Source organism: Podarcis bocagei (genome assembly GCF_964188305.1).
Source record: "Podarcis bocagei genome assembly, chromosome: 15".
Taxonomy (NCBI): Eukaryota; Metazoa; Chordata; class Lepidosauria; order Squamata; family Lacertidae; genus Podarcis; species Podarcis bocagei.
The window spans coordinates 12916584-12935721 of record NC_138141.1 but is presented as its reverse complement, the minus strand read 5'-3'; the positions used below and the strand labels follow the sequence as shown (position 1 = coordinate 12935721).

The 19138-nt window shown below is 46.9% G+C and overlaps 1 protein-coding gene and 1 long non-coding RNA gene across 7 annotated transcripts in view; one reads left to right on the top strand and one right to left on the bottom strand.

The window, feature by feature from the left end:
* ROBO3 (roundabout guidance receptor 3) overlaps nt 1–19138 on the top strand; it is a 354640-nt gene that overhangs the window by 270144 nt on the left and 65358 nt on the right. For all 5 annotated transcript variants that reach the window (XM_081171599.1, XM_081171598.1, XM_081171597.1 and 2 more), the window contains exons 3-6: nt 2427–2584; nt 4762–4882; nt 7006–7144; nt 11145–11272. In XM_081171599.1, coding sequence (XP_081027725.1) covers nt 2427–2584; nt 4762–4882; nt 7006–7144; nt 11145–11272 — 546 coding nt within the window. The remainder of the gene's footprint in view (nt 1–2426; nt 2585–4761; nt 4883–7005; nt 7145–11144; nt 11273–19138) is intronic.
* On the bottom strand, nt 11116–16542 carry LOC308574277. Of its 2 annotated transcripts, none has more exons than XR_014002429.1 (3): nt 15992–16542; nt 15200–15305; nt 11116–11307 (listed from the first exon to the last, which is right to left on the bottom strand). It is a non-coding gene; the product is annotated as an uncharacterized lncRNA (long non-coding RNA). The 2 variants fall into 2 exon arrangements; XR_014002430.1 differs by having other exon boundaries at nt 16125–16537.

The window sequence follows — 19138 nt, the reverse complement described above, 5'->3', positions numbered from 1 at the left end:
TGCCATTTTAACATCAGGGTTACAGTGGCCCAGTGGGGCTACCTTAGAAAAGTGCTCATTGACTGATTCAAAATTTGGCAGTGCAGTTGTTGAAATGGACCCAGTGCACGGATCACATGACACCGGTCTCAGCTATCCGTAGGTTCACTGGTACACTTCAGAGTTTTGGCTATAACACCGAGGTGAAAAGGATAGGATGGTGTGGCGATCACACACAGGGCCCCCAGACTTCTGACGGTCTATTGACCCTGTGCCGCCACTGCGATTGCTTTTTCCGCTGTCACCACCCCATATCTCACGGGGACACATGGAGTCCAGTCAGTTGTTAACATAAACAAATAATCAAGTTTATTTTTAAATGCAGGAACAAGCTTATGGTTTCAGTTAATTTTTCTCTTGTCAGTTTCTTATTCTTAGTTCCTAACAACTCCAAACTGATTATTCTAGCTATCTATCTGACTCCACCTAACAATTCCTCTCACTCTCTCACAATACAACTCTATCAACCCACACCTAAACCTCCCTCTTCCTTCTTCAACTCCCAGACCTCAACCTCAACTCCCAAACCTCAACTGAACTGACTCTCAAAACCTCCCACTCTAACTTTTACTCCCCCCTTGCATTCTCACTGGCCAATCACATCACACCCATTTTAATCCTTTCCTTATGACCCATCCTAGAAGGCAAACGCCACAGATGGATTCGAACATGGAGCATGAGAAGCTGCCTTATACCAAGTCAAACTATAGGTCCTTCTTCCTCAGCATGCTTTACACTGACAGGCAGCAGCTCCCTATATATTCAAACAGGAGTCTTCCCTATCCCTGTTTGGAGTTGCCGTGGATCGAACCTTGACCTTGTTTTTGCAAAGCCTGTGCTTTGCTACGACCCTTTCTCTTGATGCTCCTTTGGGTCTGAAGCTTTTATAATCTGCATCCGTGGCACCAACTGTTGACTAGTTCGGCAGACAACTCTGCACTGGAGAGGATGCTATTTACCACAGCCTTGCGTCCGTTTGGAACCCGTGTCCCAAGAGATGACGCCTGCTGGCATAGGAAGTTGGCGTACTGCACTTGGCAAAAGTGAGGTGTCTTGCCCGGGAATCTTAGCGCATCCTTCCAGACCATATGGCAGGGCTGGCCCTATCGGGGCTGAGTAGCAGAGGGAGCAGGTGGCAGGCTGGGCGTTGTTTCCTGCGTAGGAGTTGCAAGTTCCTGCTGCCCTGAAAGCCAGGGCCAAATACGAGAGAGGAAATGAGCTGAAGGACAGCAAAAAAATACCACTGTCCTGCCCTGTGTGTAAAATAGTGGGGTCAGTTATTGCAAACAGGTAGGGAGTCTTGTATCCACAGGGAAGGCTTTGCTAATGGTTCTCAATTTGGGGAATCACCTGGGATTGTAAACCTGACAACTGTAGTGACCCTGATCTTAGGAGTTTTCTCCTAGATTGAAAACGTGCCAGTTTTGGTCTCTGGCTGAGATGCCCATATTCTGCTTTACCATCATTATCCGGCACTGCAGTCCTTTCAGGCTTCTTCATGCTGCCACTGCCAAGGTTCTTTTCTCCTTCCCTTCAAGCTGTTTCTTGGTGCACATGATGGCTGGGAGAAACACAGCATGTGAACCGGGGGGAGAGGGATGCTTCGGAGTAAAAAGAATATTAGAAATTGGGGCAGAAGAGCCAACGCCGTAACCAGTAACACTAAACCCCATGTCTGTTGCAGCCAGTGTCTTTGGTGAAGTGTGATTGGTCTGTGGAATCAGCTGACAGAATGGTCAGCTGACAGGGCTACGTGTGGCACTACAGGTACCCTTGAGGAACCCGGTTCAGTCAGCAAGGCTTATAGCAGAATATAGTCCTTGTGACACAGGAAGTAAAGCGCCAATGCATGGCCAATGGGAGCCCTTTCAGCTATGGCTGACAAGGCTACCGCTTGGTCTTTCATGGTTTTTCTGGAGTTGTTTCATCATTGGCTGAACTGTGCTCCTCATGGGTGCCATTTATGCTGCAGCATTTAGCATTCTGTCAGCTGATTCCAAGGACCAATCAAGCTTCACCAAGCCTTCTAAGACTCCAGCCTTGGTCTTAAGTCTCAGTGGCTTCTCGTTATTTCTGTGTGATTCTCCTGTTGCTGTGCAAACGGCAAGGATTGATGCCTCCAGCAAGAAGACCTGAATTTGTTTTGTCTGCATCTGATTTAGTGTGCATGTGCATGCGCACACAGAGAGCTTTTCTCCTGGGGTATAAAGGAGCCTGTGAGAACCCTTGTGTACAACAGAGAATTAATTCCAAGTGTGAACAGGCACTTTTAAAAATGTAGTGGTGGAACAACCAAGGAAGAAAGGAAATCTGCAAGTGTCTCTGTGATGCCTCATCCTGTTATTTCCCCTTAAGGCGACCCTCAAACTCTTCTCTCTTCCTTGCAGTCTTGCGAGATGACTTCCGCCAAGCTCCCAGTGATGTGGTGGTGGCAGCGGGCGAGCCAGCTGTGATGGAATGCATTCCTCCAAGAGGACACCCAGAACCCACCATTTCCTGGAAAAAGAACAACATCCGTATTAGCGATAAGGATGAGCGCATTACGGTGAGACTGAGGGAAGCCCCCTTTGAAAAAGGCAGCCCTGTACCTCTTTCAACCTAAATAATTTCTTTGGGTTTTGCCGTTCTGTTCAAGGCTGAGAACCTTGGAGGAAACATAGGAATCTACATAATAATAATTGGTCCATCTAGCTCAACATTGTCTACACATACTGTCAGCAGCAGATAGAAGTCTTTCCCAGTTATACCTGGAGAGACGAGAGATTAGACCTTGAACCTTCAAAGCTTGTGTTCTACCGCTGATGCTACAGCCCCTCCAACCACCTGCTACCTGATCTTTTCAACTGGAGATGCTAGGAGCTTGGACCTTCTGCATGCAAGGCATATAGCACGGAGCTTAGGCCATGACAGGCAAAACATCCTGGATAGGGCACAGTAGAACTGAATGCATGGTTAGGAGCAGCAAGCAGGTAGCCTTGAGCATTGATGGAGTATTGTCTAAAATTCTGCTGAGGTCTGAAATACTTTTGCAGGAAAATGTGTAATCTCAGCCGGTTCTCCCTAGAGAAGGTCAGCTCCCAGTTTAAGGTGCAGAATCCATTTTTATTCATTTAGCAGGATTTATATGCTGCTTCATCACCCCTAACCTCTAAGTGGTTTAAACAGAATATAAAATGTCCACTAAAACACATTTATTAAAATCAAACGTTAAAAGCAAGTTAACCTAAGCATTTATCAAAGTGTAAGTGAAACCAGCCATTGCTACTTCCATTTTGATTAATGCTTAAATTAAGTGTACATTGGGGTGGGAACCCTCAGGCCCAGGGGACGAATTTGGCCCTCCAGTCTTCACTATCCGGCCCTCAGATTTATTCCCAACATGCTCCACTCACTGGCCTTGATTCCCGCCCTAAGTGTTTTTGGCTGGCTGGAATGTGTCCTTGAGCTCTGATGATGCCTCTGGATTACGGAGGATTGAAACAGGTGCATAGAAACCAACATACTGTGCAAAGGTAGCATTGACATTTGTTACTCTCCAGCGACGTTTGCCTCCGGCCCTGATGTGGCCCTCAGAAGGTTCTCCCAGAAAGAGATATGGACTGTGGGCTAAAAAACCCTCACCTGATATACATAATGAAATTGGATGTGCTTAAAATGAAGTCTTTAGCAAACAAACCGTATGACAAAGGTGCCTGCCTGATATCTTTGGGGAGATGTATTCCTCATCATGGAGGATGGATGGCGGCTAATGGATTGAGGTTGAATCCTGACAAGACAGAAGTACTGTTCTTGGGGGACAGGGGGCAGGCTGGTGTGGAGGACTCCCTGGTTCTGAATGGGGTAACTGTGCCCCTGAAGGACCTGGTGCGTAGCCTGAGAGTCATTTTGGACTCACAGATGTCCATGGAGGTGCAGGTCAATTCTGTATCCAGGGCTGCTGTCTACCAGCTCCATCTGATGCGCAGGCTGAGACCCTACCTACCCATGGACTGTCTCACCAGAGTGGAGCATGCTCTAGTTATCTCCAGGTTGAACTACTGCAATGCGCTGTATGTAGGGCTACCTTTAAAGGTGACCCGGAAACTACAACTAATCCAGAATGTGGCAGCTAGACTGGTGACTGGGAGCGGCGGCCAAGACCACATAACACCAGTCTTGAAAGACCTACCTTGGCTCCCAGTATGTTTCCGAGCACAATTCAAAGTGTTGGTGCTGACCTTTAAAGCCCTAAACAGTCTCAGCCCAGTATACCTGAAGGAGCATCTCCATCCCCATTGTTCAGCCCGGACACTGAGGTCCAGCGCAGAGGGCCTTCTGGCAGTTCCCTCACTGTGAGAAGCAAAGCTACAGGGAACCAGGCAGAGGGCCTTCTTGGTAGTGGCGCCCGCCCTGTAGAATGCCCTCACACCAGATGTCAAAGAGAAGAACAACTACCTGACATTTAGAAGACATCTGAAGGCAGCCTTGCTCAGGGAAGTTTTTAATGTGTGACATTTTAATGTATTTTTAATCTTTGTTGGAATGCTGCACAGAGTAGCTGGGGAAACTCAGCCGGATGGGTGGGGTACAAATAAGTTGTTGTTGTTGTTGTTGTTATCACTATCAGTGAAGTTCTCTGCAAGAGGAAGTTTCCCAGGGGCTGCCCCACCAATACATTGGCCTGGGAAGCTTGTTTGTGCGGCTGTCTCTAAGCAGGATTTCTTTTTGGCCCCTCTGCTCTAGATCCGAGGTGGGAAGCTGATGATGTCCAACACAAGGAAGAGTGACGCTGGCATGTACATCTGCGTGGCCACCAACATGGTTGGAGAACGGGACAGCGAGCCCGCGGAGCTGGTGGTCTTCGGTACGTAGGAGCAGGAATCTGGCAGGGGAGACGGGAATCGGACGGAGAGGGAAAGGGAAAGTAGAGTTCTCAGGGTCAAAAAGGAAGGGGGAAATCCACAAGGAAAGATCTGTGTTCCCCTGTGAGTTTTTTTCTATTGCTTGGAAGCAGTCAGGGAGGGGTGTGAGAATGAGAACAGAATGGTTAAATTTCCCCCCATTGTTTATTTATTTTTTTGAATTATTTTTTAAAAAAATAGATTTACAGTGGTACCTTGGTTCTCAAACTTAATCCATTCAGGAAGTTCATTCCGAAACCAAAGCGTTCCAAAACTAAGGTGTGCTTTCCCATAAAAAGTAATGCAAAACGGATTAATCCGTTCCAGACTTTTAAAAACAACCCCTAAAACAGCAATTAAACATGAATTTTACTATCTAACAAGACCATTAGTATCTGGGGAAATCTGGAGAGCATTTTCTTCCATTGAAAATGAGTCTGCAAATGCCTTTACTCAAAGCCCAGACCTCTTGCTTGACTATTCAATTTTACTTTTTTAAAAAAGCAAAAACAAAAAACAAGTCTCTGGTCCTGTGGAAATATAAAGAAAATGTGAGCAGCCTGGATTCTACCCAATTGCTCATTACTACTGGAATAAGTGATGAAGGGCTGAACATTTCTCAGCTTTTTTATTTTTCTGTGGAAAACCTTCAGTTTCATAAGGTCGTTACTAACAATGAATGGACACCAATTGCAAACAACAATATTACGCAAGCATGATAGTATCAAGTTTGTTGCTTTGTTTACTGAACACAAATAAAACGAACATGCTAAATTAGATCAGTGTCTAGGGAATCAAATTTTTTCCCCATGCAAACTGAGCATTTCCCCATGAAAATTAGTCTTGTATCAGAAAGCCCATATCACAGGCTGGAATGCAGCCATCCCACAATTTGTTGTTTGGTTTTGAAAGTTTTCTACAGCATTGCAGCTGGCTATTTTTGGTTGCAAGGCAAGTTATGTTGCTTTGCGGACACTGCTGCTTTGGGGTAACTCAAGTACAGTGCTATCCATCTTCAGTGTTTCTGTGGCAGGAAATATCTTCTATCTGAGCGAGTCCTGTCTTAACCTGATATTGCAATTCTGTGCGCCCTTCTTGGTGCCAAGGGGCATCCTGTGGGCTTTTTGATTATTAGAATACAGAAGTGTCTAAAGTTGTCTATTAAGCCAGGACCACCTCCAGGGGACCCCGTGCAAAGGGGCCTCTTATGTTGGTGGGGGTCCCCAGGGCAGGAATATCATCATCATCATCATCATCATCAAACCTTTTATTGGCATCACATTGTTGTTGTTGTTTAGTTGTTTAGTCGTTTCCGACTCTTCATGACCCCATGGACCAGAGCACGCCAGGCACTCCTGTCTTCATTGGCATCACATCCAAAACAAATCAATACAGAATTACCACTTCCCCAGTGGCACAAAACATTTGCTAAAAGAAAGGAGGCAGAGCAGTCTATGGTCACATCTCTAGGTCTCCAGGGAGATCAGAGATCTGCAGTAAATTTTGACAACAAAAACCAAATAGAGATATTTAGCCACTAACTTGGTGAGCTCCTGGTCATTCCCCAGTAATAGAAAATGTATGACCTCCAACTCTGGTTTCCATTTGGGGATACAGAGTTGATCTAGAAATTGCTGACAGATATATAGTTTACAATTAAGAACCATATGAGCCCAGAATCCAGAACCTACCACATCAAACAGAGTTCATTCCCAGGTAGGTGGGGTGCTTTAATGGGTGGAGACCGCCCAGGGGAGAACATTGAGATGAGCGCCCCTGAACCATCTCATGAACTACTATCCGAGAGGGCACCCTCTATGTGGAAATACTCGCGGACCACGGCCTGCTGACTGCAAGAACAGTGAGCAGGAACAGCAACAGCACTCCAGAGGCAGCTAGGAACCATCATGGTCATTTCCCACAATGCCATGGAGTTGTTCCAGGGCATTGTGGGAAAATAAAAAAGACTGGCCTAGCTGAATGGCAGACCTCAGCGCTGGTAGACCTTGCCCAGGGCAGCAGTGGTAGGCCTGCCTCTGTGCTGGTCCTGTGCCTCAAACACCATTTCCTGCCTGTGTCCTGACAGAGCGACCCACGTTCATCAAGAGGCCCATCAATCAAGTGGTGCTTGCTGAGGACACCGTGAATTTCCACTGCGAAGTGCAGGGGGACCCTGTGCCCACATCCCGGTGGCGTAAGGAGGAAGGGGAGCTTCCTCGAGGGAGGTAAGTGGCGCCTTTTCACCTTCAGGGCTTGCAGGATGGGCAGGGGGGTAACTTGCAATCCCGGTGGGAGATAGTAGACTGCAAGTTTGGGCTGGGCTGTTCCTTTGCCACACACTGACCCAATGGCCTGGGGCCACGCAGCATCTCTCAGCGCCATTCCCCATCTCTAGAACAAGGTCTGTCAGCCACCTTGCACTTGAGAAGAGCTATGAAAATTGCTGGCAATAGCAGTAATGGCTGGGAAGAGATTGAGGGCCGGATCTGCTTCACCGCGGAGCCGACGAAAGGTCACTTCTTCGCGCTTCCAAAAGGGTAAACCACAACACTGTTTCGGATACCCTCGTCTTGGTTGGCGATGAGCTATTCTGCTTAATTCCCCGGACAATGAGCCTGACAATGCCTATTAGCGCAGGCGATTGCACAAGGTGCTGTGCAATTAAAGAGAGAGCCATCTTTATCTCTCTTCCTCCTCCCCGCCCCCAAATGTATCAATGTGAAAATGAAGCGCTTTCTTTCTTTCTTTCTTTTAGACAAGGGTTCTGATAGGGAAGATGCTCCCAAGCTGGCGAGGAGAGAGATTAGGTTGCCTGCACCACTGACCCCAAAAATTCGCTTAAGATTGTTAATATGGTTAATGTGGCATAGAACATGAAGAGGAGAGCTCTTTTTTCAATTCAGTTCATAGTTCCTGGGGAATGTGGCTATTTAGGAAGGATTATCTTGTGGGTTTAGTGTTTCCAGTTCCAGTGAACACTTGCAGTTAAGAAAAAGGAAAAAAGTGCGTCTATTAGTTGTTGACAGTTGTCACAGAGAGGAACCCATAGCATACAGAATGTGGCATGTGGAGTTGTATTTATTTATCCATATCTAATACTACATTTCTATCTCTCTTTCCCTCCAAAGTGCTCAGGGGGGCATGTATGCTTCCCCCTTCCTTATTTTAACATTACAACAGCCCTGTGAGGTAGGTTAGACTGAGAGACAAGCGACTGGCCCCAGGTCACCTAGCGAGCTTCATGGCTGAGTGGAGATTTGAACCCGCATCTCCCAGGTCCAACCACTATACCACAAACACTGCCCCAATGTATCTGTCACAGCAACCCTGTGAGGTAGGTTAGGCTGAGAGACAAGCGACCGGCCCCAGATCACCCAGTGAACTTAATGGCTAAGTGGAGATTTGAACCCGGGTCTCCCAGGTCGTGTGCTCCAACTCTCTGGTCACCGCACCACACTGGCTTTTGGCTTGAGAGAAGCCATTGTTCAGTGGTGGGGCACATGGTTTGTATGCAAATGGCACTCAAAAGTTGTGACCCCACATCCAGCTGAGCCTAACTCTAATAATAATAATAATAATAATAATAATAATAATAATAATAATAATTATTATTATTATTTTATTTATACCCCACCCTCCCCAGCCAGAGCCAGGCTCAGGGCGACTAACACCAGTAATATTACAGGAAAAACATAATTGGGGGGGGGGGAGGAACCAAGTTAAAATACAGGAGGTACACACATTACCTCTCTTTCAAATCAGAACCAGTGAAGGCGGTGAAGGTCCTGTGTGAGTGCCTGGAGGCGGTTGGAGGATGGATGGCAGCTAACAGATTGAGGTTGAATCCTGACAAGACAGAAGTACTGTTTTGGGGGGACAGGGGACGGGCTGGTGTGGAGGACTCCCTGGTCCTGAATAGGGTAACTGTGCCCCTGAAGGACCAGGTGCGCAGCCTGGGAGTCATTTTGGACTCACAGCTGTCCATGGAGGCGCAGGCCAATTCTGTATCCAGGGCAGCTGTCTACCAACTCCACCTGGTACGCAGGCTGAGACCCTACCTGCCCGCGGACTGTCTCGCCAGAGTGGTGCATGCTCTAGTTATCTCCCGCTTGGACTACTGCAATGCGCTCTACGTGGGGCTACCTTTGAAGGTGACTCGGAAACTACAGCTAATCCAGAATGTGGCAGCTAGACTGGTGACTGGGGGCGGCCGCCGAGACCACATAACACCGGTCTTGAAAGACCTACATTGGCTCCCAGTACGTTTCCGAGCACAATTCAAAGTGCTGGTGTTGACCTTTAAAGCCCTAAACGGCTTTAAACGCTGAGGTCCAGCGCTGAGGGCCTTCTGGCGGTTCCCTCATTGCGAGAAGCAAAGCTACTGGGAACCAGGCAGAGGGCCTTTTCGGTAGTGGCGCCCGCCCTGTGGAACACCCTCCCATCAGATGTCAAAATGATAAACAACTACCTGACATTCAGAAGACATCTTAAGGCAGCCCTGTTCAGGGAAGTTTTTAATGTATGATATTTTAGTGTTTTTTGGTTTCTATGGAAGCCGCCCAGAGTGGCTGGGGAAACCCAGCCAGATGGTCGGGGTACAAATAATAAATTATTATTATTATTATTATTATTATTATTATTATTATTATTATTACCTTGGATGGCTATCATTCCTGTTTGTGTCTTGAGTCGTGAGGGATCACTGGGCTCAGAAGTAGACTGGCAGGCTGAGATGGACTAGGAAGAAGAACAGGGGGGTGATATTGGGAGTGGGGAGGGCTGAGACTGGGGATCAGAAGCTGGAAGAGGCAGGTACCTACTTTCTCCCAGGATATGGCTGCCCCAACTGGGGAAAAGAACACATCAACAGAATCTGTAAAAGGCACCAGTCAACAGCTAGGGGGGGGGGAGGAACTAGAGGCAGAAGGAGAAGGCACAGCCTGGGTCACCCAGGGTGCAGTGCACCCTCCCGTCACTGTGATCACGCACATCCTCACTGATGCAGTTTGCGTCACCGTACTCAACAGACTTACAAGGCACAACAAGAGTCTTGCGAGTGAGCTTGTCTTGCTCCATCTTTAAAAGCACATGTGAGTGGAGGGTGTGTGCGTTGACTTTCTTGACCAAAGAAACAGAAACAGACTTCAAGCGCAGTTCAGACTGTACATGGGGGTTTAGATGACGGGATGTTCCTTCCCCCAGCCATGAAATAAAAGAATAGCAGCACTTCCTTACACATAGCAATTTGGAGTGTCAGGGGAAAGGTTAGGCTAAAACCCTTCTTGACATGCTAGCTTTCTGTGCGCAAGGCTAGGCTAAAATTCTTCTTGACATGCTAGCTTTCTGTGAGCAAGGCTAGGCTAATGTCAGAGACTGGGCAGAGGAGGAATGGTGGAGACTGCCTCCCCCATCCTGACCCTTCCAGGGAGAAGGAAGAGGAAGACAGTATAGATCAGGCATAGGCAAACTTCGGCCCTCCAGATGTTTGGGACTACAATTCCCATCATCTCTAGCTAACAGACCAGTGGCCAGGGATGATGGGAATTGTAGTCCCAAACATCTGGAGGGCCGGAGTTTGCCTATGCCTGGTATAGATTTACAACAGGAGTTTGGAGGAGGTAGCAGCTCAGAGGCAGATGAGGGGAAAAGCTGAGAAATCATGGCAGAGCCAGAACAACATCCAGCTGAAACGTTGTCATTAGAAAGCATTCCAGACCCCCTCTCTCCCAGAACCTGGCGAGTCTTGAAAGTAGGAGAGCAAAGAGCTCCAAGACAGAGTGCAGGTAGCAGCACCCGTAGAGGAGATGATGAGAATGAGGAAGAGGGAGAGACAGTGGGTGGAGATTCACTCGGGACAACGTCATTATCCAAGAGGCTGGGTTCTAGAGGCTCTCTGTAAAGATTGAAATAAAAAAAGAAAATAAGAAAGTTTCCCCTGTCTTTCCTGGGCAACCAGCTGGGAGCCGCTGACAGCATCCTTACAGCTAAACTGACACGCCAGCTTTATATGTGCAAGGCTAAGCCAAATTGACATGCTAGCTGTCTGCATGCAAGGTTAGACTAAACCCCTTCTTCCTGACTTTCTGTGTACATGGCTGGACCAACACCCAGTTTCCCCCTGGCATTTTGGTACAGCTGAGACACAAGTTTTCCACTTCAGTTAGAACTGGGCTTCGGTGACGTGACAACTCTTCCATTCTTTTGCTTCTTTCCTTTAATTCCAAGATCGGAGGTCCAGAATGACAACACTCTGCGCATCAGCCGGGTGAGTGCAGAGGATGAGGGCACTTACACCTGCGTGGCAGAGAATAGCGTGGGCAAATCGGAGGCCTCAGGCTCCCTTAGCGTCCACGGTGAGTATGTCTCAATTGGCTGAAGATGTTTGTTGCTGAAGAGGGTGCATTGTGGAGTGTTGAAAAGATAAATGCAAGAAAGTGTAAAAACACGTCTCCACTCAGCTCACATTGCCAGGGCAGCTGCTGTATGTAGCTCAGTAGCATCAAATCCAGCAGCAAAAACTAATGCAAACAGAGTCAACTAATCACGACTAAGGTGCACAGGCTGTCGGGAAACATTGATTCGGCAAAAATTCACCCAATAATTCAAGGAGAAGTGGTTTTGCACATTGCCCCTCACCTCTTTGTTTTTCAGTGATTCGTTTTTCCACTTCATCAGCACATTTTTACCTGAAGTAAGGCCCGCTGAGCTCAGTGGAGTTTTCTCTGGGTAGACACACATAGAATTGCACTTTCAATTTCTGCTTCCACGCTAACTCAGGCATCTTTTTCTTTTCTTTTTGGGTTTGCTTTCAAATAAAGCAACTTCACATTTTTGCAAGGCATTTTGGGGTTTTTTAAAAGAGAGCAAGAAAAGAAATATAAATGTAGAATATGTTTCCCCCAGTATTTTCGGTTTTTAAAAAGGTTGCATTTTTAACAAGCCTGCTTTGGTCACTGCTCTAAAAGTGTGCATTTTTCTATCAATACCCAGTTGCTGTCTGCTATAACGGTAGGCCTAAGTGCACAGAAGGCAGCCATTTTTTAATGGTGGCGCCATTTTGAATTTCTCAATGTGCACCTGAAAACCCATCATTCTGAGAAAAGCAAAATGGTGACTGCCATCCTTCCAGAGCTCTGATTCATTTCTCCCCCACTACCCAGAACAATGTCACTGAAAAAGTTATTTAATTGAAACACCTTGTTTCAAACTGGTTGAACCACCTTCTGATTACAGTGGTGCCCCGCAAGACGAATGCCTCGCAAGACGGAAAACTCGCTAGACGAAAGAGTTTTTCGTTTTGGAGGTGCTTCGCAAAACAAATTTCCTATGGGCTTGCTTCGCAAGACGACAATGTCTTGCGAGTTCCTGCTGGTTTTTTTCCCTCCCCCCTTTTTCTAAGCCGCTAAGCCGTTTATCAGCTGATCCGATCAGCAGATAAGCCGCTAAAAGCCGCTAAAAGCGCTAATCCTTCAATGGGCTTGCTTCGCAAGACGAAAAAACCGCTAGACGAAGAGAATCACAGAACAGATTCTTTTCGTCTTGCGAGGCACCACTGTATCTATGTCATTTTATTTCAGTCTACTTACATAATTCTGTCCACCCTTCACATTCTGAATTGTCTGATCTTCTCCATGGAGCAGTGCTCCCAAAGGACAACCTGTCATTCTCCTGTTCTGGATTTCCAGGACTGTTTTATTCACATTACTAAAAATTCACAGTTGGTCTCAATTTTCAGTTGGCCATCTCTCTGCCACCCACCAATGATAGGTTTTTGATGCACATAAGCGCGTAGATACATTAATTACAGCACCACACAAAAAGAATGGTATGATCATATCAGGATTCCCTTTTGTGCAGTGATTGTTCAGTGTGCATGATGTTTATGTGCCGTAAAATAGAGACATCAGCTGAAAACTGGGGCCAATGTCACATGCGACAATTCCAAAATGAATTGCAGAAATGTTTCCAAGTTAAACTGGAATGCAGGCAGGCTAGAACACAATACGGAGGGATAGCACATGGAACAACAGAGAAACATTGGACACCCATCCAACTTTACTAAACCAGGCTTCCTCTTCTTCTGAATTTTGCAAATCACATCCTGCGGCTCAATGCAAGTCAATTGTGTAGCACATATAGACCTATAAACTGATGGGTCTCTTGGCAGTGGGATGGGAATAAAATAAAGGACAGAATAAGACACCGTGTGTTTCTAGGCAGAGGGGAAACTGAGCTGCAACCTGCAAAGTGTCAAAGGGGGAAAGCATTCCTGTTCTCTCCCCTGGAAAGTGGGATTAACCGGGAAATGGGGCAAATTTGGCCCTCACTCCCAGAGCATACCCCTTTCCTTATCCCATCAGGTGCTTCTTACTGAAGTAAATTAGAAGTAGCTCTTAGAAAGACCATTCTAGTGGGACCAAGCCTACCCCTTGCTCCTGAGAGTGCATGGCAAATCTCCACTGATAAATATCCCAGGTGCGCTTAGTGCATCACTGTTTTCATTGTAAGGTAAGGTTCGGCTTTGGGCTGAATAGTCTTCTGAGAGCCCTCCGCACCACTCATCACTTCCTGAAGCATTGGGGGAGCTTCCTGTTCATATCTGCTGACCAGGGCCCAATGCCGTCTCTAGGATTGAGTGGGGCCACAGTGGGCCCTCTTAACAGGGAAGAGGGAACAGGGAACAGGGTGTGCCAATGGAGAGCCCTCGTAGGTAGCATCACAACTTCTTGGCAAAGTGGAAATGGTAACACGGTTAAAGGGGTCTTAGACCTCCAGCAAATGTCCAGGCTTGCCATTCTCTGGAACTAGCTGTGCCCTAGACTTCTGTCCCAAAGTTTGGCCCTGATGGGTTTCTCGGTTTGCTTCATGCTCTTGAGATCAATGGCCACAGGAACACACGTTGTAACTGTAATTTGTTTCACCTATAAGGTACAATAGCAACATCTTGGCTGCGGGTCCTGCAGTTCCTTGCATTCTCTGCTAATTCCCAGCCGGGGTTTAAGAAGATGCACAGCTGCTTATTAATGTGTCCTAGAGCCACATTATTTCCTTACTTAACATATTCAGTTTTTGCATTTTACCTCTGATCTGTCCCAAAGGTTCAAAACAGACCACCCTTCTATAAAAGCCCATAGCATGAAATTGAATTTTATCTGTAATAAAAATCTCAGTGAAGTCTCTGGCAAACTGCAGAAGAATAAAACCTAAACTAAACATCCATCTCCTCTCACAGTATTAACTCTGGTCACTAAAGCTCAGTCCAAACAAGAAGACTTTATAGCATTAGCAGAGGCTTCTCCAGCTTTGGCAGGTCTCTAAAGGGAGGGAAATCTGTGGTTGTAGCATGCCACGGAGTACATCTGAACTTCATATCGCTTTGGCAAAGAAATCGGCTCAGATTTGGCCTTTGGTTAGCCTTGCACTCTAATTCTGGGTCTCCCTACTTGTTGACGCTTTAAACATTCATGCCAGATTAATTTGATCCAACTCATCTCATGCTTTTTTATTTTTTTGTTTTTTTCATATGTTCTCTTTGGTCCAGTTGGCCCATTCCGTAAGTATTCATTTCATCTCATTAACACTGCTGCATGCTGGGATGACTAGGGTTGGAGCTCCTTGGTCGGTTTTGTGCATGTGCCTTCTCCCTGCTTTTCTTTTCTTTTCTTTTTTTGAAACCACAGTGAGAGCAGTTTTTGCTGTGTGAGTTGTGTGTTCTGGTTGCCCAGTGCTAAAAGGAACTCATTGTGCCTGGTTGTCTAGTTAGCCTTGCTTGCCCAACCTGGTGGTCTCTAGAAGTTGGACACCAGCTCCAACCAACATGGCCAACGGTCAAAGATATTGGGAGCTGGGAGTCCCAAACAATTGGAGGGCATCAGGAAGTGGAAGGCTGGTCTAGATCTTTGTGCATCCCTCCATCGCCATCATTTTCCAACAAAACAAGGTGATACGGCATTTGGGTACTCTCCAGCACTGTTTTTCTAAGACAGTGGTGGCCAAACTTGGCCCTCCAGCTGTTTGGGGACTACAGTTCCCATCATCCCTGACCACTGGTCCTGTTAGCTAGGGATGATGGGAGTTGTAGTCCCAAAACAGCTGGAGGGCTAAGTTTGGCTACCACTGTTCTAAGATAAGGCTAAAATGCCCAATTTACCATGTAATCCTGTGCGCTTGGCATACTCCTTATCTTAACCCCAGGTAAGGATGCATAAGATTACAGACCTGCGTGTAATCCCATGTTTCTCTACTCAACAGTAAGTCCCACTGAGTATAGGGAGACTTACTTCCTGGTACTTGTATGTTGAATAGCTGCCATTAGCGTTTTCATTCCTTTGTGCTCCCAGGATTCAAGTGCCATCTGAACTGGGCCATGTTTTCAGCAGTTGGTTTCTGGAAAGAATGCATAGGATTGTGCTTGGCTTCTGTCTTCCACAATGGGCACATTTCATTCCTGACTCTCTTGGAATCTTCTCTGTTCTTCAACAAGAATAGCCAATGTGGTAGCCTCCAGGCACTGACAGACTCAAAGTCTCATGAGCCTCAAAGTCCCAGGAGCCTCATGAACCTGGCCATTGGCTGGAGATGATGGCAGTTGTGGTCCAGGAACACCTGGAGGGACCACATTTACTACCCCTCTTCTAAGAAGGATGCAACTTTCCCACTGATAATCAAGTTTCCTTCCCTTGCCCATGTTTTGCCAAGACTTTAGTCAACAGTGATGATTCTCATGGGAAAGAGTTTTTCCTACCACTGTTTGAAGCTAGATGATTGCTGCATACATTGGATAAAACAAATTGTGTTGGAGATGGTTGCGACTTACCTTTCAGTGAATGAACTGATTTCAGGATTTGCCCAATTTCCCAGTAAGTGAGAGAACTGGACAAATTATAAAAATAAATTCATCTCCTCCCCCTTCAAGTGTTCCCAACACATACCGCAAAGTTTCCAGACTTTTGACTTTTTTTGCGCACGAAACCTTCTGGTGCAACCCCAAAATTTATGCTTGGAACTGCCTCCCAGACCAATGGTTTGATATCACTTCACTTGCTTCATTCAGAGTCTTCTACAAAACCCACCTTCTCTGCCAATCCTTTGGCACAACCTTTGCACACACACACCCCAGCACTGCCCCTGCTTTTAACTCACCCTTTAGCTATGCCCAAAGCACACATAGCTGAAACAACCCCATATTGCTTTCAAGTTTCCCACTTGCCTCAAGTTCCTTTTTCCTTCCCCTGGGGTGAATTTTAGACTGTAAGCTCCTCAGGGCAGCCTGACCACTTGCGCTCCATAAAGCACCCTTCACACTGTTGGCCCTATATAAATAACGAGAAAGGTAATTGCAGAATATGAATTTCCCCAGTCTCTAACCGCTTAGCTGCAATAAAAAGAAAGGGGAGGGGATATCTGCTTGTGAACTAGTATATGGCGCCATGCCTTTGCCTTCAAATGCATTTTTGTACTGTGACATCACTTGTCAGGTCGACAGTCTTGCCCTGCATCTGTGGCTTACATATCCCTAATAACAACCCTGGGAATAGCTGCTGTTGCCCTTTCCTCTGACGCACAGCAGCCCCATCAATGGCTTATCTTCTCCTTCTCCTCCTTCTACCCTTTTCTTTTTGCCAATAAATCACCCTCTAACAAAGCACGCTTCTCTTCTTGTAGCTGTGAAGATAAGGGCCCACAGGTGAGCGAGAGATGCCAGGTGATAGGAGACGCTGCCTGCCCTGGTCCCCCCTTTCTTTGCTAGGCAGCCAGCAACCCAGTTCAATTTCCTGCCTGGAGGGTGGGGGTGGGGGTGGGGGGTGGCCTGCCATCATCTCTTATCTCCATGCTGAATTTGTGGGCAGCAGGGACCATTTTCCTTAGCCGCCCCAAGGTCGTTCCTGCCCTCTGAGTTTCTTTTTTTTATCTTTCCCTTTGAAGTGGGGTGAGGCGTCGCTGGAGGGGCAGTAATGAATTTCCTGAGTCACAATATCCTTTCCATCATCCAGACTCCTCCAGCCTTTGAAGTGGCGCCTGGTGCAGTCCGGGTGTGTGTGTGTGTGTATAATCTGGGAAGAGGGCTTTCCCAGCAACCATTAACCAAAGAGCTGAAATGGACCCCCCTCCCTCCCTCCCATTTACATTTTTATTTGATTGTGGAGCAGGTGGCATCACCAAGACAGCAGGCTGTTGCTCTGGAAGGTCAGAGGTCTCCTGCCTTGCATCCAGGCACATGTTAAGAAGGACCCTGCTCATCCCCACCCCCTTCTCGCAGAATTGGCCCAAGGCAGCTGATCTCTGATTTCAGTGCCAGCCAAATGACCCTTCCTGTGGCTGCTGGCTGCCAGGTTCCCTCATAACACACACACATCATTTGGTGAAGTGATTTCTGGGGGACAAAGCCTGACCTTCAGCAAAGGAGAAGTGGCCTTTGCCAGGCCAAAAGAAAAGGCTGGCAGATTCTTTTCCTCACTTCCCTCCCTCCCTCACAGGATTTATGGACATCAAATGTGGGGAGGGAGGGAGAGGGAGAGAAATGGAGAGAAAGAGAATGAGGTTGTTCCGGACACTGTGACGAAACCTGACCCACACCCTCAAGTTACAATGCCCTGCACAGATATTTGGAGAAGTGCGGCTGACCCTACCCTCCAACTTTTGATGTTGTTGTTTTTTTGCAGGGGGGGATTTGGTTACACACAGTGCTTGCTCCAAGCGTTGGAAAGTCAGGATGATAAAAATCAGGGCAGGAAATATCCTAATCACCTGATCACCCCAAGGCTCTTGTACATTTTGTGCTGGTAGTATGGCCCTAAAATTTAGTTTTTCCAACCTTTGAAGGGTGAGATTTCAGAAACCTTTCAGGTTTCGGAGTGTGCTACCTATCTGAGACTCTATCTCACTCTTTTGTGTGTGACTTCATTTATTTCATTCATATATATAGACACACACATACACATATATACACACACATATATATAATTTTAAAACAGCCTTTGCTTATGGGTCTCTTAACGTGATTTTATGAGCACGGAAGTAGAAAGACAAAAACTACCAGGTAGTGACAGGATTGGGTTCCCTTGGGGTTGAAGCAAAGGGTCACTGTGTGCTCTCAGATGTTAGGATCTGGAGGCAAAGGAGAATGAGACAGAAGGCAGATCCAATATCATAAATCAAGACGTGCTAAATATCTTTGTGGCAACTTGGCTGGAGTTTGGGGGACTTGGATATGAGAAACCCAAGTTCAAATTCATGCTCATCCATGATGCTAATTGAGTGACTTTGCACAACATGAGGCCACCCCATTCAGACAACACTAAGGCTGAGTAAGTGCCACATCTGCACATTCAGTTGGACATCTGAATGGAGCCTCATACACCAAGGGATAACTCGCCTGCCGTCTTCCAGACAGTGGACTTCCATCACCTTTGACTATCAGTGACCCATATCTTTGGTCCAACCCAATTACAGTGACACTTTGGTAACTGCTGTCATGATTCATCACTGCTGGTTCCTGAAATAGCAATCACAATTACATGTCTCATGCTGCCAACTTTGCTGCTGTTTCTCTCCACCACTATTTAGCACAGTGACTCTTGTGAGCCAACCCAGGACCTGGAATAGGAGCAACATAGGGGGCAATGGAACTGGGCATTGCTGCAAATTTAACTCCTGTCTCCATAGATCCTGTCTGCAAAGATATAGGGACACGGGTGGCGCTGTGGGTTAAACCACAGAGCCTAGGGCTTGCCAATCAGAAGATCAGTGGTTCGAATCCCCGCAACGGGGTGAGCTCCCATTGTTCGGTCCCTGCTCCTGCCAACCTAGCAGTTCGAAAGCACATCAAAGTGCAAGTAGAGAAATAGGTACTGCTTCGGCGGGAAGGTAAACGGTGTTTCCATGCACTGCTCTGGTTCGCCAGAAGCGGCTTAGTCATGCTGGCCACATGACCTGGAAGCTGTACGCCAGCTCCCTCGGCCAATAAAGCGAGATGAGCCAATAAAGTCATGCTGGCCACATGACCTGGAAGCTGTACGCCAGCTCCCTCGGCCAATAAAGTGAGATGAGCGCCGCAACCCCAGAGTCAGTCATGACTGGACCTAATGGTCAGCGGTCCCTTTACGTTTACCTTTAGGGGGCAATGGAACTGGGCATTGCTGCAAATTTAACTCCTGTCTGCATAGATCCACACATACGCACCCCTTCCCATGAACCATTTCTGGCGCCAGTCAATAACT